At 46.4% G+C, this 23,170-nt stretch overlaps 1 protein-coding gene and 2 non-coding genes across 3 annotated transcripts; 2 read left to right on the top strand and 1 right to left on the bottom strand.

The window, feature by feature from the left end:
• Positions 1 to 1,783: 1,783 nt before the first annotated feature.
• TRNAS-UGA (transfer RNA serine (anticodon UGA)) lies at positions 1,784 to 1,865 on the top strand. Its single transcript has one exon. It is a non-coding gene; the product is annotated as a tRNA-Ser (tRNA).
• A 206-nt stretch (positions 1,866 to 2,071) lies between these two features.
• Positions 2,072 to 2,176, top strand: LOC136659588 (U6 spliceosomal RNA). Its single transcript, XR_010794857.1, has one exon. It is a non-coding gene; the product is annotated as a U6 spliceosomal RNA (small nuclear RNA).
• Positions 2,177 to 8,496: 6,320 nt separating this feature from the next.
• Positions 8,497 to 15,396, bottom strand: LOC136659283 (vomeronasal type-2 receptor 26-like). The gene is made up of 4 exons (XM_066636419.1): positions 15,304 to 15,396; positions 13,944 to 14,222; positions 9,657 to 9,783; positions 8,497 to 9,404 (listed from the first exon to the last, which is right to left on the bottom strand). The coding sequence occupies exons 1-4, from the start codon at positions 15,394 to 15,396 to the stop codon at positions 8,497 to 8,499; spliced, it is 1,407 nt and encodes a 468-aa protein (XP_066492516.1).
• Between the last annotated feature and the right edge of the window lie 7,774 nt (positions 15,397 to 23,170).

The following is a 23,170-nucleotide window of genomic DNA, read 5'->3' as shown; positions in this document are numbered from 1 at the left end:
GTAAGAGGCACTTTTTCAAGTGGGTGTTCCTCTTTCTAGCAGGAGAAGAGTAACTGGCCCTCCTCACCCCAGCACTGTCTTTTCTAGTGGCTAACTGCTGGTGTCCTTTTGCATTTTGTTAGATTGTGAGCCCTTTTGGGACAGGGAGCCGTTAGTCATTTGATTTTTCTTTGTAAACCGCTTTGTGAACTTTTTGTTGAAAAGTGGTATATAAATACAGTTGTTAATAATAATAATAATAATAATAATAATAATAATAATAATAATAATAGTAAAGAAAAAGAACTCCTTGACAACAAGATTGATATAAGAAAACAAAACACCTGGAAATGTCTTCAGAACGGAAACTTGAGGAAAGAAACAGAAGTTCTCATCCGAGCTGCACAGGAACAGGTACTTGAAACAAAGAAGGATACTTGCTTATAGGCTGTGTTGAATATAATAAATAATATACAATGAGTATTTCTTTCTTTTCTTAAAGCTTCTGAATAAAGAAGAAAATACAGAAATGATATTCTCCTGATCCTCAGGATCTCTGTTTTCTGGGAGTCCACCATCCCACCAAACAACTGTGTTGAATACTAGCGTGCCATGCAGGAGGTTCTGTGGTGGCTGCCTAATAGTTCCAGGCTAGCCTGTTGAAGGTTTTGAGTTCAAATCCTCCCTGCCTCATTTCTTCCAAAGTGGCGAGGGAGGCTTGTACCTTCAGATGTTTTTTGGCAACCCAGCCACTCCATCCCCATGTGGCCTGGTACTGGAACAGCAAGTGGATCAGAACAGGTAGGCAAGGCTTGGGGCAGTTGCTGAGTGTTGGAGGCAACAGGCTATAAACATAAGAACAGCCCTGCTGGATCAGGCCATAGGCCCATCTATCCAGCTTCCTGTATCTCACAGCGGCCCACCAAATGCCCCAGGGAGCACACCAGATAACAAGAGACCTGCATCCTGTTGCCCTCTCTTGCATCTGACATAGCCCATTTCTAAAATCAGGAGGTTGCACATACACATCATGGCTTGTAACCCGTAGTGGATTTTTACTCCAGAAACTTGTTCAATCCCCTTTCAAAGGCATCCAGGCCAGATGCTGTCACCACATCCTGTGCCAAGGAGTTCCACAGACCAACCACACACTGAGTAAAGAAACTTGAGGAAACCCGTTGTGCTCTGGATATGCAAGGCTAGAATGCCACCCTTGAAGCCTCCTTTTCCTGCTCAGGTGTGAAGTGAAGCATGCACCTGCCTGATGAGCCTGCCAGGGGCTCTGAGGTTATGACAATGAGCTTTAAACATGGCCTCGTCACAAAGTGGCAGAGTGGAGAAGACTACGTATCCATTGTGGGCTGCACAACTAGGTTTGAATTTCACCTTTACCTTTGGTGGTCTTTTGAGCCAGCATTCAAGCACGCCTTCTAAAAGTAGGAAGATCATGGGACATGGCAGGGTGGGGTGAGGTGATTGAGTGGTGAAGGTGATGGTTTTGAAATCTGTTTTGTTCTGCATCTGTGGGTTTGAAACCAACCCTCACTATCCTTTTGGGCTTCAGGCGAGAGTCCCAGGGACACATGGGCCTGACTTGGGCATGGTAGGCAGGTCAGGAGAGGCTGGTGGACAGCAGGGCTGGTTTGCAGTGGGGCATTGGAGGCAACTGACTAGAAATCCATTTGAGCACATGAGCTGAAATCCCATCCTCCTCATCCACTTTTTCTCAGGTTTGAGGTGAAATGTGTGCCTTTCTTGTGAGCCCAGCAAGGGCTGTTCAGCTATGGGGATATGACTTTGTCACGACAAGGTGGCCGAGAGGTAAAGGTGATGGACTTGAAATCCATTGTGCTCTGCACGCGTGGGTTCGAATCCCACCCTTGTCGTTTTTTGGGGCCTCACTTGGATGGCTCTGAGGGAGGAAGTGGGCCAGAATGAAGGCTCCTTTCACGCCATGTAGCCTTTTCCCAGCATGCTTTGATAAAATTTGCATGCTGCCGCCAAAGCCCCACACCTACCATTCCTGATGGCAAGGTGGAAGACCCTTGGAGATGAGTCCATTTAAATGCCCCCCAGAAGGGCTAAACAGTGCGCTTGCTCCAGTTACTCATATGCTAAAATTAGAACAATACAGAGAAGATTAGCATGGTCCCTGCGCAAGGATGACATGCAACTTTGTGAAGCATTCTATCCTTTCTGCTTTGTCTCTCCCACTGTTTTCCAGGAGGACAGCCAGCCTGCTGAGACTAATGTGCTATGCTGAGGACGCTTTGCCAGAGATTCTATAGCAGCTGCCTAGTGCTTCCAGGCTGGCATGCTGAAGGTCCTGAGTTCAAATCTCCTCTCCCAGAAAGGAGGACGAGACTGTACCTTTCAGAAACGTTTTTGCAGCCCAACCCAACCTCCTCTTCCCTGGGTGCCTAGGGATCCATGGGCCTGGCTGAGTCACGGCAGGCAGGTCAGGAGAGGCTGGTGGGCAGTCAGGGCTGGACGCAGTAACCAAGCACTGGAGGCAATGGGCGAGAAACCCATTGCGCTCTGCATGCACAGGCTCAAATTCCACCCTGGCCCCACATTTTATCGATGGGGTGTGAGGTGGAGCATGTGCCTGCCTGATGAGCCCAGTAGGGCTGTGAGGCAGTGGTGGCAGGCCTTTGGTAAGAATGTGTGACAAGGTGACCGAGTGCTGAAGGTGATGGACTAGAAATCCGCTGTGCTGTGCATGTGTGGGTTTGAATCCCACCCTTGTTGGCCTTTTGGGTGGTGTTCAGGCACACCATCCTGAGCTGGGGAGGCATCAGGAGTGATGAAAGTGATGGGTTTGAAATCTTCTGTGTTCTGCACACATGGGTTCAAATCCCAACCCTGTCATCCTTTTGCGAGAGGCAGTGGACCAGAACAGAGACTCCTCCCATCCCACCTGCTGCCTTTTCCTGTCATGCTGTGCTGAAATATGCATGCTGCTACCAGATCCTCATCCACCATTCCCCCCACTTGCGTCAAAACGGAAGGGCCTTGGCTTGTGTTCTCTCTGGTGATACATTTGCTAACATGGGAACAAAACAGACAGGATTACACAACTGCACAATGGCGACATGCAACTTTGTGAAGCATCCCACCTTGTGTGCTCTTTCTCTCCCACTGTTTTCCAGGAGGGCCACCAGTCTGCTGATTGTACTGAGAGACAAGTGGCCCAATGGTCAAGGTAGTGGACTAGAAATCTGTTGTGCTGTGCATGAGTGGGTTTGAATCCCAGCTTTGTCACCTCACTTCTGCCATCTCTCTGGGATACACCCAAGCAGAGGATTCAGGCCAACATCCTTATGAAGATTTGGATGTGCCCAGTGACTGGGCTGCCAGCACTATCTGGTGAGCGCTGGGGTGGGATGGGATGTCAAGGTGCCTCCTATCCCGTATCATGACCCAAAGGCATTCCTCTGCAACCCCATTTCCCCCTTTTAAAAAAATTCATACACAGAGAATGTCTGCGGTATTATTGATTTGTCATGGTCCTACACGAACCAAGGGCTCTCCCATGCCCCTTGAAAGCTGCTAGACCTGAAGTGGGGGGGGGGGAATGTCAAAAAGAAAAGATGAAGTGCGCCTGTGGTTAGGCAGCTCAAGGCCCTAAGAGGAACAATGGGGCACATCTTGCAATTTGCACACACAAAGTTACAAAACTGCTTAGCCAATAATACAGCTAGGACAAAGGTTCGTGCACCTCCTATGTGACCAGCTCAGGCAGAGAGCATGATAGAAAAGTACTGAGTGAAGAGTGTTGCTTTATGTAAACTGGTGGTACTTTGTGATTTTGAGTGTTACGTAGTGCTGCTTTGCAGGGATGGGAAAGTCCAGTGCGACTTGACTCGAGTTGAGTCTAGAGTCACCGCCCCCCTGTGTCTCACCTTAAAAGCAAGTCATAACGGGGCACTTTCCAAGTCACCCTTTCACGACTCGATAGGACTCGAGTCACCCCGCCCCCTTTACAAAGCCCGCCATGGAAAAAAACAGGGTTGCTGCCAGTGTGTGTGTGTGTGTGTGTGTGTGTGTGTGTGTGTGTGAGAGAGAGAGAGAGAGAGAGAGTTATCCCTTAATCATAGAATCATAGAGTTGGAAGGGGTCTAATAGGTCATCTAGTCCAACCCCCTGCCTTAGGCAGGAAATTCTCTTAGAGCATCTCCAATAGGTGCTCATTGAGCCTCTGCTTGAATATCTCCAGTGAGGGAGAGTCCAGAGTCCACCACCTCTCAGCAATCTGTTCCACTGCCAAACCTTCCTGTCAGGCATTTTTTCCTGATATCTAATCGAAATCTCTCTTGCAGTTTGTACCCTTTGGTTCTAGTTCTACTTTCAGAGACAGCTGAGAATAAATTATGCCCTTCTTCCACATGACAGCCCTTTAGGTATTTGAAGACAGCTATCATATCCCCCCTCAGCCTTCTCTTCTCCAGGCTGAACATGCCAAGTTCCCTCAACCTTTCCTCGTAGGGCTTGTCCTCCAGCCCCCGATCATCCTTGTCACTCTCCTCTGAACCTGCTCCAGTTTGGCCACATCTTTCTTAAAGTGGGGTGCCCAGAACTGGACAGAATACTCCAGGTGAGGTCTAACCAGTGCAGAGTAAAGCGGAACCACAACTTCTCATGACTTGGAAGCTACGGTTCTGTTAATGCAGGCTAAAATTCCATTGGCCTTCTTTGCAGCCGCATCACACTGCTGACTCATGTTCATTCTGTGATCCAGCGCAACTCCAAGATCCCGCTCACCTGTAGTGCTGCCAAGCCATGTATCTCCCATTTTATACCTGCACCTTTGGTTGTTTTTGCCCAATTGCAGAACTTTGCATTTTTCCCTGTTGAACTTCATCTTATTCATTTCAGCCAGTATTCCATTTTTTTCTACGAGGTCTTCCTTCCTGTCTTCTTTTGTGTTTGCTACTCCTCCCAGTTTGGTGTCCTCCTCGCAAATTTGATGAGCCTCCCTTGTATCCCCTCATCCAAGTCATTGATGAAGATATTAAAGAGAACCGGGCCCAAGACAGAGCCTTGGGGTACCCCACTCAAAACCACCCTCCAGGTTGACGCGGAACCATTGACAAACACCCTCTGTGTACGGCCATCCAACCAGTTGCGAATCCATCTAACAATTGTATCGTCAAACCCATATTTTACCAACTTGCTGATTAGGATGTCATGTGGGACCTTGTCAAATGCTTTACTGGAGTCAAGATATATTACATCTACCGCATTCCCACAGTCCAGTAAGCTAGTAACCCGATCAAAAAAGGAGATGAGATTTGTCTAGCAAGATTTATATTTGACAAATCCATGTTGGGTTCTATTGATCACTGAGTTGTGTAGATGTGTGCAAACTGTGTGTAATACTCCTCTGCTGCCCCTGCCCATCTGAAAACAGGGCAGGAGGGGGTGGAATGGACTGTTAGAGAGCGGGGACAGAAGCGGCAAGAGGGAGGAGGGTCACATGCAGCAGCTGCCTTACCAGGACACCCAATCCATTGTAAATCTACTCGGAAATAGTCCCATCACAGCAAGTCATTCAGTGAGGGTTTCCCCTCCCAAGTAACAACAGAGCCCAGAGAAGCCATGAGGTTGGAAAGTGTGATTGCTACGAACTGCCTCCCCTTGCTTCGCCATCTCCTTTTTCCCCCTCCAGCGAAGCGTAAGGCAAGAATCCATTGGGGCCCCTCCTCCTGCCTTCCCTCAGCCAAAGAAACTATCAGATGCCCATCCTTTGTCCAATGATCAATGGTTCCTTCCTTCCTATTAGAGATGGACACTTCCCTGCTGCTCGACCGGTCTGCCCTAATCCACTGCTACCAAGAAGCCCCTGTAGCTGGAGCGGAACCTTCTTGCACTTTCTTGGTGGTTTCCCCAATATTCATTGTCCCATCTGCTTTGCCCCTCCTTTTTAATAAGTCCAACAGTCATTTTTCCTATGCCAACAAGCTTTTATTTATTTCATAAACCTATATCCCAAACTACTAGCATTGCTTTCAGGGTGACTACAAACAAGAAGTAATCACAATTAATACAATGAAACCAAAAAATGGGCTGTTGAAAGGAAAAGTTCAGGTGCCTGTACGTTGACCTTATGTTTTATTATTTATTCATTCAGCATCTTTGAGTGCTTTATAAATCATAAATGGAAGATGGGCCCTTCTCACAGGCTTACCATATAGAGAGCCATGATAATCTCAGATATTACTGTTTATCCCATCATTTAATTATCTACAATTTTTGATTTTGCTTCTCCTGGGCTTTGAAATTACACTTAAGTTCAGACAGTTCAATTACACTCAGTGGCATCACTAGAGTTGGTGTCACCCAGTGCAGTGTCACCCCAAGCACCACATTGGGAAGCCTGGCAGGCCTGGGCTCCTCTGCTGTGGCTGATGATGGGGGGGAGCACCTCAGCCATGGGTACAGCTGCCATGTCTGGGGGAGGAGCCTCATTCCGCCCCCAGATGGGTAGACCTGGCCCCATGGAAACTCCCCAAAAGGGGAAGAAGTTATACTATGTGATAAATGTTACTGAATTTGACTCCTGCATATTAATTAGGTGTGTTTGTGCCCCAGTATGTTCCATAGCTGGTTACCTGTTACTGAAGGGCTTCATAGTGGATTACAAAGCTAGTCACAAGCTGCACCTGCTGAAAATCTCTCCTGTACGCAATTTCTAAAGGTTTAGGAGCCCTAAAGTTGAAAGGTTGGCCACCCCTGCCATAAACAATATGCCAAAGTTTCCTTTTTTATTGGGGGGGGGGGCAGTGAATGCAAACAATTCCAGGAATGCAGCTGCCTTAAAACAGTGCGCTTTGTCCTATTGGTGCATGAAATGGGGTGACCGTAACAATCTGATAAAAGGTCAGAGAACCAGTTTCATCTCTCTAATTTCCACAGAAAAAGATTTCAGAAAATTGGCAAGGGCAGTTTTTTTGAGATTCCACTTCTGGCCAGTGGTGTGCAAAAGCACCCATGCTAAAGCACTGCATAATGGTGTCACCTGGTGTGGTCCCGCAATGGAAATGCGCAAGATCCCTCGAGGAGACAGAGTGTGGCATCCACAGTGGCCCCTTGCTCTGGCAGGCAAGCATGAGGTTAACCCCAGGGCTCTAACTAGCAGTGGGTCTGCTGCACAGCTGCAGCCACAAGAGGCAACCAGGTCATGGAAGGATAAAAGCAGCACCTGATGAAGGGCGAGTTTGGTGGATAGTAGAAGGGGGAAAGTTGAAGGAAGGCAACTGAACTGAAGGATTAATGGACTGAGGAACTAATGGCTTATGGACGACTGGAACTGCTGATGGACTAACTGACTCAGGGTGCAGTGCTGACCTTGACTTGCGCCAGCGCAAGTTTGCGCCTCCTTGGGAGGAAGCTGAGCCGGCACTCAGAGAAGCGCTGGCCTGGGGAGGCTGACGGAAGCCTCAGTGCCGGCTTCCTCCAAGCACCTTGCGTCAGCATGGCTGCGCCGATGCAAGGCTCTGAGGTAGGCAGGGGGGCTGGGAGGAGGCAGAAGGGAGGTGTTCCTGGGCAGGGGGAGGGCGGGCGGTGGTTGGCCCTGGGGAGTGGTGCAGGGCTGGGATGCAGCAGTTATCCAGCGGTTTCAAGCCACCCTGCTCTCCTCGGATTTGCGCCACCTCCAGAGGTGGCACAAATCTGAGAAGACCCATAGGGGCCAGCGGCCCTTACCCAGAGGTAAGGGGAAATATTTCCCCTTGCCTCTGGCTGAGCCGCTTATGGCCCCTAACCTGCGCTGGATACAGCGCAAGCCTCTTGGCTTGCCTGCTCCAGCGCAGGACAGCGCAGCACCCTAAAGGACAGATGGGTGAATGGACTTTGGAGACTGCTGGAGACACTGGAGATTGGTATGTGGCTGCCATGCCCAAGACCTACTGAGGACCAAGGTGTTGCTGTAGTGGCTAGAGAAGCTGCTAGTAGGAGAGAGGAGGAAGGAGGACCTCTGCAGGTTGAACAAGTGAGCTACCCTGGTGGTGGGGTTCAGCAGTGCTGCAGTGCAGAACTAGGGTCATGGCTGGGGAAAGAAGGGGAGTTAATTAGCTTAAAGTGGACATAGGTTCTCTAAGCAAAGCTTGGACTGGGAATTTGGCAAAACAGGTCTGCCTCCCAGTAGGGATACTCCTAATTAGACTGTCTGGTTTTTTCGAACCTCTTACTCTAAAGTAAATGAATGAGAGAATAAAAATTACAAAACTGGCCCTAAAGATGTACTATAGAAAAATAGGGAAATTTTGTTTAAATGTCAGTCGTGGACAACCTGAATTGGCAGGGGATTGGACGTTATCTGGAAGGTACCTTCGAATGCTCTGATTCTATAATTCTGTGACGAATTCGTTAATTTAAAAAATAACAGCTAATCACTTGAACTCCCAAATAATTCTGTGGGTTTCCTTGTACAGAATAATTGGATAGGAAATTGTGCTTGATTATTGAATCAATTCATTACTGAAATAGGACTAGCAAGGAAATTTCCAGAGTGCTTTATTGCCTAACGTTTTTCCTTATGAGATGATCTCTGCTATTGAGATCGGGTCTCAGAAGAATAATGTAGCATTTGGGGAGAAAGATACAACCCAGGAGACCAGCACTGGAGGTCAAGATGGAGAAGACCTCCACGGCCACCATGGACTTCCCCTTGGTGCTCAGGTAGGTTGGGACAAAAGAGACCCAAACACTGCAAAACACCAGCATGCTGAAGGTGATAAACTTGGCTTCATTAAAACTGTCAGGCAATTTCCTAGCTAGGAAGGCCACTGTGAAACTCATGAGGGCCAGGAAGCCCATATAACCCAGCACAGTGTAAAACATGGTGACTGAACCTTCATGACATTCCACTATGATCTCTCCAGCCAGAGACTGGAAGTCCAGGTTTGGGAAAGGGGGAGATGTTGTCAGCCAGATTCCACAGATAACAGCTTGAATAAGGGGACAGAGCAGGACAATGGAATTTGTCAGTTGTCTCCCCAATATTTTTCTTGCAAAGTTTCCTGGCTTGGTGGCCATGAAGGCCAGAACCACTGTGACGGTTTTTGCCAAAATGGATGAAACAGCAGCAGAGAAGACGATGCCAAAAGCAGCTTGTCGTAGGAAACAGGTGACCTTGCCAGGTTGTCCGATGAAGAGGAAGGAGCAGAGGAAGCAGAGCAGGAGGGAGATGAGAAGGACATAGGTGAGGTCTCGGTTGTTGGCTTTGACAACTGGAGTGTTGCGGTATTTAATGAAGGTTGCCAGCACTAGAGATGTGATCAGAGAAAGTAAGAGAGCAAGAGAAGCCAATATGAACCCCAAAGTGTCTTGATAGGATAGGAAGCTAATATTCTTGGGTATACACTCATCTTTGCTCATCTTTGGTTGTTGATCTTCTGGGCATTGATCACAATGAACTGCATCTGGAATGAGGAACCGTGACTGAAGTATCAGTGATACTGTATCACTAAAGATGTCCCGAATGTTAATTGGTGCTGGCGACTTCACATAGCAGGATGTGATCTTTATCCCACTTTACAAAGCCAACTGCTTTCACTATCCCTAGCCGCTTCTGCTGCTCCAATCAGATGGAATTCAGCTCTTCCTCCTACATGACTACATTTCCTTTTAGCCTACTTCGCATTATTACTGTGCATTGTTCTGGGGGAACTTGCCTGTTTGGTTAGAAATTGTCCCTTCTGGACAAGCAACACATTCGTAGCAGCAAACTGCTTTCCCTTCTATGACTTTTCTGCTCTGCCCTGGAAGGCAGCGCTCCACACATCGAGAAAAGGGCAGGGTCTGAAAGGGAAAACAGTGATCAGCGAGACAGATTGCAGAGCTTTTGGGCTTGACCAGAATCACTATGTTGAACAAGATACAGGCCCAAATCCTAACTCACTTTCCAGCACTGGCATAGCAGCTCCAATGGGACGTGTGCAGCATCCTACAGTTGGGGGCACTCACGGAGGCATCCTCAAAATAAGGGAATTTTTGTTTCCTTAACTAGGAGCTGCATTGCCCTTATGTCGGTGTTGGAAAGTGGGTTAGGATTGTGTCCTAAGTATTGCATGAATGGAACAGACTGCAATTTCCTTAGTTTCCCTCATGAACTTGGAAGCTGCACCTCATTAGCCCACATGATGGCTTCAGGATTAATGATGAAATCTGAATCTGGGGAAGTTTCTGGATCCATCCAACCAACCTTCCGTCGAACCATAGATTTATTGGGAAAGATGGCCCAGTTCAGAATATCAAATCCGGCAAATTTCATCTGTCTTTCTGAAAAAGACACTTCCTCTCTGGCGCTGTTGTTAAAGTGGATGTTTCTCAAAAAGGCATGGATCTGAAATGACATATTTGAGAAAGTGGCATGAGAAGGCAAAAATGGCTGCCCTCGAGATTTAAAAGAGCATCCTTTGGAACCTGCAGTTTTCTGTATCTCTGGAGTGAAGCAGAGCAAAGGTGGAGCAATCTTGAAGTTTGTCGTTAGAGGCTGCAGCATTTGACAACCAGTGGTGGACCTGGGGCAGGGCAAGGGCAGCAAAAGCCCCTGATGCGAGGCCAGGCTGGCTAGAGGGGGGTGCCACCACAATTCACCACCCCCCGGGCTCCCGAGGTGCCTTGCAGGCTTTTTTGGGGTGCTCAGAGCTGCTGGGCAGGCATGCTGTGGCTGCGGCTTTCCTTCCTTCCTCACTATGTCACCAGGCAGTGAAAAGCTGCACTTGTTGAGTCTCTGCCTGTTCTGCAGCTGCAACAGGCAGGGGAGCCAGCAAAACGAACACACCTCGAAAGTAGAAAACCCAAAATTTCTGATCTTGGCCGTTTTTTGGCTTTAAAAAACTTGTGACATGGTACATGCCTGCACACCCAGAGTGTTGTCTGTGCTAGCAGTGACCTAGACAAACCCACATGAGGATTATGACCATTTTATTGTTGCTGTCTCTCTGGGACCAGCCAGCCCTGGCAGGAGGCTCTGCCAGTGACCTGGTGGTGCAGCCTGGCTCCTGGGGCCAGGGAAGAAGCACTAGGCTAGCGAGGTTGTGCCATCTGTTGTAGCTGCTGTTTGTAGCTTGTGTATGTTTGACTTGTTCATCAAAATACCCTGGGTGTAATTTCTGGCATTGGGTGACTTTGGGCCCTGCCCAATATCATTTTTTTTTTCCTGTGCCTGCCTCTACCAGTTGAGGATCACGAAGTGAGCACTCTCACCTGGCAGCTGGTGCACAACAAATCAATTAGATTTTAAGGTGCCACAAGATGCTTTGCTATAACGGTTATTGGGCATCCGTAGCATCCTTTCTTGAGCTACCCCTCAGTGTCCTTACTCTCCACAGCTGACTCCTGCTTTGCCTTCTCATTTTAACATGTTTACCTCCTGCAGCTGCCATGTACTTAGGTGCCAACTTCTGTGTTAAATCACATAGTTTGCAAATAATAAATTTAATTAATTAAACCGTGAGGAGGCACCAAAATTTTAGGTTACCCCAGGTGACAAATGGCCTAGGTACACCACAGTGGTAACATCCAGGTATGCTATTTTCTTTCGTTATTAGTGGGGCCATCATGTTTTTAGTGAATTCATGAATATATAGAACAGTGTTTCCCAATCTGTGGGTTGTGACACACCAGTGGTTTGCAACTTGATTGTTGGTGGGTCACAAAACTGGCAAGCTGATTGCTGACAAGGAAAACATATTGAGCCCTATGGAAAGTGAGATTGAGACACACATCCATGTTTACTTGTGAGTTGGCGACCATGCCCCTTTCCACTTTGAAGTGCAGGCTGAGAGGAACGCAGTTCCACCAGAATGGTCCCCATCTGATGAAAGAAGACCTCAAAAAACACTCAAGAAGGAAGTCCCCCACATGCTGACAAGAAAAATGTATGGAGCCCTAAGGGAAGTGAAACTGAGTCACACGTGCCATTTACTCATGAATAGGCAAACATGCCTTGGCGCCTATCAAAGGCCAGGCAAAGGGGGAACTCAAGGCCACTAGAATGGTCCTGATCTGATGAACGTGGAGTTCAAGAAATGCTCCAGAAGCTGCCCCCCCACACACTGCCATGGAATAAAGGATTAAAAACAGAGGCTTGAGCAGCTGGTAAGATGAAATTGGTTTTTTGAAAAAGACTTTAAGCTAGGTGGGTCCCAATACAGTGTTGTTTTTAAAAATGAGTCCTGGTGCTAATAGTTCCCTGATGGTTCCCTCTATCTATACTAGAAATTGCAGTATAGAGGAACCTATGCAGAGACTGCCAAGGTAATGCGAAAAGTAGGAGAAAATGAAAAATGTACACAGCCTTTTGATCCTAATGTTTCCCATTGAGTAAGTTCATTAAAAGTAGGCATCAAATCATCTCATCAAATCATTGCGACCAGTTTAAACAATTCAATTACATGCCAAAAAGAGTTGTGAGTCTGAGGGAGGACTTTACCTGCCAAGGCTTCATATTCAGAAGCACAGAATTCTTGGCATCCTGTGTCACTACACGTTTTGGTCTCGACAAGTATACAGCATGCAATGCGCGTGCAACAGAATACACTGCATTGTAGATGCTATAGCTGTGGCCAGTCATGCTCAGTTCAAACACAAAGGCTGGCAGGTTCTCCAAGTTCTCATTCCCAGTACAGTTTCTCCTGCCATCTTCAGAAGGCAGACCTGATTTCAGAAACTCACAATTAAATGCGACTTCCCACCAGTCAGGGAGAAAGACATCTCCTTGAGGTTGGTATGGATCTAAAGCCCAAAGAAAATGGTTGAATCCTGGAACATCACTTGTGTGGACTGTGAAGGACAAAGCATGAAAGGACTTTACCACCCACCACTGAGGCTGGAATCCCTCTGCAGCAAATTCCCACCCAGATGTCAGGATCCAGACCACCCCAAATGAGGTGTTTGTTTGTTCTTCAAACAAAGTCAGTGATGCTATGACGTTTTGTACGACACTGGAGTCCCCAGAGAGAATCACCACATGGACTTGACTCATTGCAACAGTCCAAAGTTGATTGTACCGTTCGTCTGTAAGCACATACCATATCATTAATTCAGGCAAAGCCCTCTTCGTAAAGTTCACACAGATGTCGTTGTGGGTAAGCATTGGTGTCAGGGTCCGGATGAAATTATCCCCATTCTCATCATCTGAGACAATGATCCCTATCCAGTTCCAGTGAAAATGCAAAAATAGCTGGACTAACCCAGTGCACTGCAGGGTGTCTTTTGGATCAATTTGATAGAAAGTGGGAGATCTGATAGTGTCACTCAGAATAGGATCTGATGACCTGAAACCTAGCTGAAGGATGGAAATGGACAGCAGGTTAAAACTCATTCAGCTCAAAAACAAACTTTCCATTAGTGCTGTGCCCCGTTTACTAAGCCCAATTTACTAAGCTCACAGTGGAGCGAGATAAATTATTGATGAGAGTTTGGCTACATGTGCACATCTAAGTGATACCAAGCTCAGCTCTTAGCCTCTGAAGACATTTTGAAAGATCTTTTGCAAAAGACACAGCTGGCATGGAAATGGTGTTGGGAGTGGTCATTGGCACTATCCAGTGTGTGCTTGTGACTACTGAGAAATTACACTTCATATTGTAATTAAAATAGCAATAGGTCCACTACATTGGGGGCAGAATGGCATTTTCCCAATGATGAAATATTGCATTCTAAATGCTTGGAAAATGTTACAACATTTCAAGAGATGAACTACCTTGAAAGAAGAGATTGTACCCTTTAAACAATAAGTGATAACTACCCACTAATTCCTTGACTAAAATTATCTAAATGTGTTTATCAAAACCTCCAGTATTTTTTTCCATAGTCCAATGTTTGGAATTCCCATGACTGGATCTAGGGACTAAGGGAAACTTCTGTTTGGAAATTGGAGGAGAGAAAAGTGCCATAGAGACATGTGTTTCTGCTGCAGACGTATCCTGAGCTATTAAGTTCCATAGTCCCACCTGTGGGATCTTGAAGATGTCCAAGATGGATGCCATCTGCCTGGAGATTTTGGAATCGAGACCCCCAACAATGGACAGCAACTTGTCCTGCTTGTCACATTTATAGTTAGGAATGATCTGCTTTCGTGAGGAAAGGAGAGACAAACTGTGCTTGTAAGTCTTTCCTGCATGATAGTTGTCCTCGTAGATACGTAACCCCAGGGTTAGGTTGGGTAGGACCACTGGATCCTTGTTCAGCTCATAGATGGCAAATGATAAAGCCAGGATATACTGGTAATTCTTCAGAACAGGTCTGCAATGATAATTACATTGGTGAAGTGGGCAGGGTGACTGACAGTAGTAACATCCATCTGGTTCAACTCATTTAAACAGAGGCAGAACCCTCTGGCTGATCCAAAACATCTTTGCATTGATTAACCAAGAAATTCAGATCATTGTCTATTAAGTAATAAAGCATACACACACTGAAAATATTTTATCAAAAACAAGACTGCTTAGGTGAGGAGAAAAATGTAAGTCCAATGTGAGTTACAATTTGAGTTCAATTCCCCCTCCCACCGATGCAACGTCACCGATGCAACGTCTCCTCCAGGTAAGCCTTCGCAGCATGGAGGGTGTACTCTGACCTGCACTAACAGATTTGCTGTTGCAGGTCCATGTGGACCTGTACTGTGGGATTGGGTTTAGGAAGGGGGCTAGAATTTGGCAGCCGCCACCTAACCAAACATGATTGGGTTTGGTTAGGCGGCATCAAAGCCGCCTTGGGTGCCCTTCGGGGAGAAAGGCGGAATACAAATCTAATAAATAAATAAATAAATGATCACCAAGTTCAGCATGTAGAAGGCCATGTTTCATCAAAAAGTTTGTTATTATAGATTCTCTAATCCTAGAGAGAAGGTCCATTCCATTCAACTCTGTTGTCCATAATACAACATTTGAATTACTTTTAACCAAAGACACTTTTTGCTGGCATCCTTCAGTCTCAGAAGACTATGGTATCGCACTCTGAATAGTGTTCTGGAACAGAGTGTCCTCTCCAGTGCGCGAAGCCTGGGTAAAGTAGATATGGAGGATAGACTGTTACCCATGCAGCAAATCCCCCCTCTCCACATAGCTGGAATGGTCCAATGGAAAGGCAGAAGCCAATATGGTTGGTTCCAGCAGCGTCGCAGGAGTTGCCAGAACGTAACTGTGTTTAGCCATGAACTGCCTCAGGGACTCCGGCTCCGGATTTTGCCTCGAGGTTGACTCCTGAAGCCTTTTCCATAACTGGATGTAGCCACAAGGCAGTGGAGGTTTGGGATCAGAGTTTTCCTTCTCTCAGATGAGCTGCCTTCCTAGGCTAATGAGTCCCACCTACCTGGTGGCTGTTTAGTCGCCTCTTACGACAAGTACGGCCAATCTGAGGGCCGATTCTTATCCCCAGCCTCCAGGGGAAACCAAAGACAAGCATGCTTTGATTTAACAACCAAACAGCAACAGAAATTCTGTCTAGTTTTATTGGAATGGTTGAATTTTCATTTAATATCAGCGGGTCATTTGGGCATATGTGTTAAACAGCATGAGAAACCAGATCCATGATGAAACAGGGGATCGGAAATAAGGGCTTCTGAGATTCCTGGCTCATTTTGAACATTTTGTTTCAGGTCGTTGATTCTGATAATTTAATTTTATCTTGAATCATATTGACAGGTACTGAGCAAAGAAATGTGAAAGCTGTTTGAATATGGAAGGTAAAAATATTACACAGTGCATGGTCAGAAATAGTTTGTAGCATGGAGAGCATATTTGGTTGCCCATAGATAATATTTTAATAATGTGGATGCTAATGGGGAAGGGGAGGAAGGGTATAAATATTTTAATCAATCCAGACAGGAGTTGCTCTGATGTTCTTGGGAGAGAAATGTAACAGATTTTTCCTGCTGCCTACATTACACCTCTGACACCAGTTGTTTAACCAATGTAAGTGATAACACAATAAGATTTGGATGGACAGTGTCTTTCTTTTGTCCCTTATGAGACTTAAACCTACATTTAGAGTTACTCCTAAGTATTTTCTGCTTCAGTCAAGTGAGGTCCAATCTGCAAAGCATTGGTATGGAAAAAGAGTTGTTTTTTTTAATTTATTTGACCCATAAACACACACTAGCATCCCTGGGATCCAGTTATATGGAAGTTCCCTAGGACCCCATTGTATGGGTGCAAACACATACATACATATCTGACAATACCGTATTATCTGAAAAAAGTACTTGAGTACTGTGTTTGGAAATTTTTAAATCACCCAGGATGAAAGCATGCACTTGTCTTTTGTTCCGGTAGAACTGCAACTCAAAATTGCCTTGCCAAACCATGTTTCCTCCAGTCTGCTAGAGGCTGCAGCTTTGAGACAACTGTACTGGTTCACTGTCATATCAAAACACTTAGGTTGGAACTAGCATTGTATCTGCACTTTATCTGGCCCATGTATTCATTTTCCATTCCATAAGAACACCCACCTAGCAGCCCAATCCTATCCACACTTTCCTGGAAGTAAGCCCCATTGACACTAATGGGACTTACTTCTGAGTAGACATGCATAGGATTGGGCTGTTAACCTTCACAGCATCTAGCACTACAATAATTCCTGTCCCATCTAAAATGATGCAGTTTCAGGAATGAGCACTGCTGTTTCTGAGGAAACACATCTGGACTGAAACCAGGGAATGAGGATCTTACCTCAAGCCAGTCCCCCAAAACAACACAGAAGCAACTTACTGAGATAAAGAGAAGTCCCATGTGAGGGGAGATTCCTTAAAGTTTGTTGGTTTCACTATAGCCAGGTGGAAGGGTAAATTCCCACCAACAATGAAGTCTCCAGGTCTATAGTAGTCATCCTGAAGATGAAAAGGCCTTGTTAAGAGGCACTTGGTCTTCAGCATGATGTGGGTAGCCTGAGGCAGGAGCAAAAACAGCAACAGCAGCCAAATCATGAGAATTAAATGGAGACCTTCCCACTTAGGTCAACAATCAAACTGTGTTGATGGAAGGAAGTTCATACAGAACCCCGTAATTCTGCCAACTGCCCAGGTGAGGGACAGGGTGTTGGATAGTTTAACAAACGTTTAGATGTCAGGGTTTCAATTGCTCATCCTAACACTGCTAGGATGGATCCAGGACATATTTATAATATCCTCAGTACTGTATAAGCATGTTTTGTCCTGATTTCTTTGTTATGAACTTTGTTGTTGGCCTCCGGAAATTCATGGAGGTTCTACAAGAATGGCTGTTATTTTCTCATTTAGCTTCGGGGAGAGAAATAATTGCGTCCCCATTTAGCTGAGCTTTCATTATAATCCCTGCAGGAAGAAAACAAGTTTGCAGAGCAACACTTGCATCATTCTTTCTACTTGTTTGCAGGGCACACAGGCAAAGACTTATTTTTATTACTATTTTAACATGTATTTGTATTCACTCTGTTGCCTTTGAAGGGAACTGAGAGCAGCTGTTGCCTCCAGTGTCAACCGGTTCTGGCCTTGGCCCCAACTGCAGCTGAAGACTTTAGATCCAAAATGGAGTCCAGGCTTGTGCCAAAACTAAGGCCTTAGCCAAGATAAGGGAGTGGGGCATGGCACATGGTCCTCCATAGTAATAGAGCAGAGATGATCACCAGATGGTTTCCATGGAATGTTCCCTGAAAGAAACTGGGCACAAACTTTATAAAAGGCAAGACAAGAGCAGAATCTGGGTGAGAAAGTTGGTCTCAGTGAATATCCCAGCAGTGGCATAGCCAAGCCAGGGCTGGGAGTGGTGAACCCCACCCAGGGTGAAGTGGTGGTTTTATGCCATCTCCATTGGGGAGGAGGGGGTGACAAGGCTCATCATAGTTGCTCAGCAAATGCCACAAAATTGGCCCACCCACCTGCCCTTGTCTCCATACATATCCAAATGGAGCTGTTTCCAGGGCTGTGGCAGTGGAAGGGGATGACCGTGCAGGTGCAGGTGCAGAAGCGATGCAATGACCCAGGGGCATCATCACATTACCCAGCCCTGGGTACCCACCCTCCCAGTTATATGACTGTGGTTCGTGCCCAAGAGAGTTTTAACAATAAAATTTAGTACATATCTCGCATTTCAAGTCTCCGGTGAGTTAATTGACGTTTTCTGCCATGCGCCTTAGAAAACCAGCCAGTTGCTACTTTTCCACAGGCTCACATGTGTGGAATTGCAACATTCCTTCCATGCTGCAGCACATACAGCTATTTTAAAGCTTTGGAAGTTACTTTCACTTCCAGAAAGTGAAGGAAGGGTCTTGTCCTTCGTGAGTTTACTCCTTTATGAACACTTTGGCCCACAAACACTTTGGCCATCACAAATAGTTGATGTATACAGTAAATACTTTAAACATGTGTTAGCCAGATCCCACCTCTATTGCTAACATTCAGTAAAGGAAGTGGAGGAAATTGAGAAAAGTCATATAGAGAAAAATATGTGTTCCGTTCTATTTTTATGGACTAAGCTCTTAAAAGCATAAAAGGAGGACACACCCATAGAAAAGCTACCTATCTGTCTAGCCATCTATCTATCTATCTGTGCAATCTCTTTTGAGATTAGGACCCCACCAGTTTCTGTGAGACAGGCAATCTCAGTGGGAATGACGTGAGAGGACAAATAGTCTATGACAGCTGGAAAGTGAGTTATGCCAGAGGAATGCTGGACTGGGCCAAAATTGTGGTGCTGGGTCTGTGAGCCATAACGTGTGCTTGTGGGAGTCAGTGCCAGCCCAGCACTGAATCAGGCTTGGTGTGAGCCCGCACTGGGCCAGTGCAAGTTGGAAGAGAGCCGGCTGCCACCTGGCACTCTGTGCAAACACTGGGCAGCAAAGAGGTGAGTGAGGGCGTGTGGGGATGCATTCCAAGGCAGGGGAGGGTACTCTGCGCTAGCTAAATATCCAGCACAGAATCAATTAGCCTGTCATGAACAGGTTAAATCTAAGTCCAAGTCTATACCAAGTCTACTACTGTTGCACCAGATCTTTGCAGCTGTGGGAAAGTATGCAATTAGAAAGTAATGTGTTATCTGTCCTTCAGTGGCCAGGGAGGAGAGGTACCAAGGAGGGAACCAAACAGAGAGCAAGTACCTTTGCTGGCAGAGGAACTCTTACCAAGAGATGATTACCACAGCTGTGCAATTGGAGATGGGAGGGGGAAGAATTGTGGTGTGTTCCCTGTAGGGCAGAGAGTCTGGGGTACAGCCTGACCTGCTGCTTGTGTCCTGGGTCCTTTGTCCATCATGGGCTACAGGCCTCATAGGTAGCCTGGGAGCCAGCTTGTGTTTCAATGGTCTTCTGACCCAGGTGAGAGATAGTTTCGGAAGCTAGCTTTGTTATTTTAAACTGATGCATTTCATAGATATCTGTACTCTTGCAAATTGCTGCCTTAAAACCTTTAAATCTGTGTAACTCTGTTCTCTTAATAAATTAGAATTATTTTTTTTACATAGTCAGCAACTGTTACCCTACACGTGCCCAATCTTGTCTGATCTTGGAAGCTAAGCAGAGTCAGGTCTGGTTAGTACTTGGATGGGAGACCACCAGGGAATACCGGGTGCTGTAGGCTTATACCATAGTCTTTCGAGACGGAAGGTTGCCAACCAGAATTTTTTTACAAGCCTGTCTTATTTTGTCCTGGGAATAGGAGACCAAAATCCTGCCTAGCTACTTGGTCAGTCTACCAAGTAACATATGTTGCAGTTTAGTCTTGAGGGCTGGGTCCCACTGCAGAAGGGAGCCCAATGCCTGCAAGAGCTAGAGCCAAGCCTGGAGGGTCCCAGTTTCCCTGGCCTGGGACACTGGCTGATACAGGGTGATGGTGTACTGGAAATGTGCAAGATCCCTTGAGAAGATAGGGTGTGGTGTCAACAGTCCCTTGCTCTGGCAGGCAAGTGTGGGGTTAGCACCAGGCCTCAGATCATTTGAAGGCAATAGGGACCTCAGGGATAAAAGCAGCACCTGGTGAAGGGAGAGTTTGGTGGGTATTAGTAGGAGGGAAGCCTGGAGGAAGGAACAGAATGGAACAGAACAGAAGCAAAGGATTAATGGACTTAGGAACTATTGACTGATGGACTACTGGAACTGCTGATGGACTAACTGCAGGAGGGGTGAGTGCCTGGGCAGAACTAGCGCCCCCCCAGCTTTGACATAGCCCCATTGCGGGGATGCTTCCCTTACTTGGGAGAAGGGGATGAATGTCCCCTTCCCCTAAGGAGATGTCGGGCACCATTCTGGTGCTGCTGCAGCCCTGATAGCTCAGGCCTTAGTCATTCCTTAGTCAGGAGGGGCTGTTCAGGTAGTGGAATCTTCCCAAGGTCTCCTACCATGAAGACAGATGCAAAGAATTCATTTAATTTCATGAGATCTCCAAGACCCCTTTTCCTCCCTCACTGTCTAGTGGGCCAATCACCTCTCTGGCAGGTTTCCTACTTCTAAAATAATTGAAGAAGCTTTTATTATTCCCCTTTGTGTTTCTGGCCATGTATTCCTCAAAGTCTTTCTTAACCTCCTTTATCACCTTCTTACATTTCTCTTGCCAGAGTTTGTGTTTCTTTTTATTCTCCTCATTTGGGCAAGACTTCCATTTACAGAAGAAAGCTTCCTCGCCTTTTATAGCCTCGCTAACTTTGCTTGTTAGCCATGTGGGCACCCTCTTGGACTTACTCAAGCTCTTCTTCACAGTATACACTTACTGCTGAGTCTCTACTACTGTTGTTTTAAACAGCTTCCATGCACTCTGGAGAGATTGAACTCTTTTTACCTTCCCTTTCAACTTATTTCTAACTAGCCTCCTCATTTCAGGGAAGTCTGCCCTTTGGAAGTCAAGGGTTTTTGTGTCAGATTTGCTTGGCACTCTTCCCCCAACATGCATGGCAAAATGGACTGCAGTATGGTCACTGTTCCCCAACAGCTCAGTAACAGTCACATCCCTAACCAGGTCCTGAGTACCGCATGATATTAAATCTTGAGTCACCTGTCCTCTGGTGGGCTCCATGACTAGCTGCTCTAAGGCACAGACATTTAGCATTCCATCAGAATGGAAAATAGCAGCCAGCTCTTGCCAGACGCCAGAGATGAGGAAGCAGCACTGCTGCTGTCAGAAGGGACAGCATTTCACATGCTAAAAAATATTATGGGCCTGCTGCATTCCGGTGGCAAAGTGTGTTTTCCTGGGGTTGCATAATGTGACCCACCATTCTATATAGCTGGACCAATGTCACAGGTGGTGAGCATATCTGGTCAGACAACAGCAGCCTCTGGAAAAGCTCCAGTGCCAGTAAGTCAGCGCAGTGGGTGGGTGGAATGGAGTGGGGAGGAGGAGACCAGGGCAAGGAGGGGTGTGTGTTGAGGCTGGGAAGGGGGCTATATTGCAGCAGCAATAGCCCCACAAATATCTACCCCCCTTTCCAGGCTTTGATCCACTGGTGTGGGTCTACTTAGACTTCAGCCAGCAAATCACTGGCACAAGGCCAGGTAGGCACATCAAGGCAGTAGGAACTTACCCCTGGGAAATGGAAAAAAATATTCCCATACCTGAAAGAGACCTCCAGACACTAGGGTTCACATCACCTGCTCCTGGATGCCAGCACATCACCCCCCCCATGTAGTGGCGGGGCAACACCCCAGATGGTGGGCGTGGTGAGGTACCATCACTCCCCACCCACTGGTTTTTTGGCTATACCTTTTGATCGAACAAAGATAGAAAACATTCTGCATGAAATTACGCATTGATTGATATATAACATGATGGTATTATTCCTCCAAATTATGATTTTAGTGATTTTGATCACTAGTGGTGTCACACACATCCCAGGGTGTCAACTTACTAACACCTTATTGCAGCAGTTCTCAAACTTTTACCACTGGGACCCACTTTTTAGAATGACAATCTGTGCAAGACCCACTAGAAGTGATGTCATGGTGGAAGTGACATCATCAGGCAAATTAAAATAAATAATTAAAGTTAAACAAATAATTAGATAAGCAGAAACCAGCCCTGGTCCACCAAGTGAATTTTCTCTGTAGCCTGCCTGTAATAACACCCCCCCCCCTCCAAAACCAGTAAGATTTTCAGCCCTACCCAGTGCCCAGTTCAATTTAAGAACTTCTTAAAGACCAGATCCCTATCAGGATCCACCTGGCTTTACAAGTCTCAAAAAGGTTCACCTTATCAGCTGAAGCCTCTGTTTTTTTAGTGGGGAGGGGGGGAAGGCTGCCTTCTGGAGCACTTGTTTAGCTCCAGGTGCATAGGATCAGGACCATTCTGGTAGCCTTGCAGTCTCCTTCACCTGATCTTCCACACCAGCCAAGGCATGTTTGCTTACTCGCGAGTAAACGTGACAGTGAGGCTGAGTTTAGCTTTCCATCGGGCTCAATACATTTGTCTGCTTGGAGGGAGGGACTTCCTTCTCACGTGTTTTTGGGGGCTGCATTCATTGGATCAGGACCATTCTGGAGTTGTTGGACTCCTCTCAGCCTGCCCTTTCCGAAGGACTAAGGCAAGTTCACCTACTCACAAGTAAACATGCGATACAGCTCACTTTCACTTTCTATAGGGATCCATGAATTTTTTGTTCTCCAGTTTTTTGGCCATAACCTTTGATAGAAAGGAGATATTTCACTCTGGTTTTTTGCATTGCATTCCGCTCGAAATTCCACATCCAACGGTATATAATATGATAGGGTTACTTCTAATCACCACAGTTTTAGTGTGTCACCCCCCAGTGCGCGTCACCCCCCCGTACCACCTGGTGTGGCCCGCACCCCTCTAGCAACGCCCCTGCCTCCAGGACTGCCCTCTTTAGGACACAGCATGAGCTCCGGTGGTGTAGGTATGTTGACGGTGGAAAGCTTTGGATAGGATTAGTCTGCTACGTAGTATAACACCACTGCCAGTAAGTCTTCCTGAATACCAGCAAGCAAATTAAAGAATACAAACAAAGCCCTCAAGGCACACTTCCAGGTTTGGAGGGGGGAAGCCACAATAGTATCAGCCTCTCACTGTGTTTGATGTCCCAAACACAATACTGAATTTATTTCCACATAACACCAAATCAAAAACAATTCCTGAAATGTGTCAAAAATGCTAGCAAAAAAGCAAACACAAAATATTGGCAGAGCCTTATTAAAATGTGTGATTTTTGCCCTCCGAGGACCATTAGTAAAGACATGTGAATAGGCAAGAATATGGATCTTC

Source organism: Tiliqua scincoides, chromosome 8 (genome assembly GCF_035046505.1).
Source record: "Tiliqua scincoides isolate rTilSci1 chromosome 8, rTilSci1.hap2, whole genome shotgun sequence".
Taxonomy (NCBI): Eukaryota; Metazoa; Chordata; class Lepidosauria; order Squamata; family Scincidae; genus Tiliqua; species Tiliqua scincoides.
The sequence above is the reverse complement of the archived record's forward strand: the minus strand, read 5'-3'. Positions and strand labels throughout refer to the sequence as shown.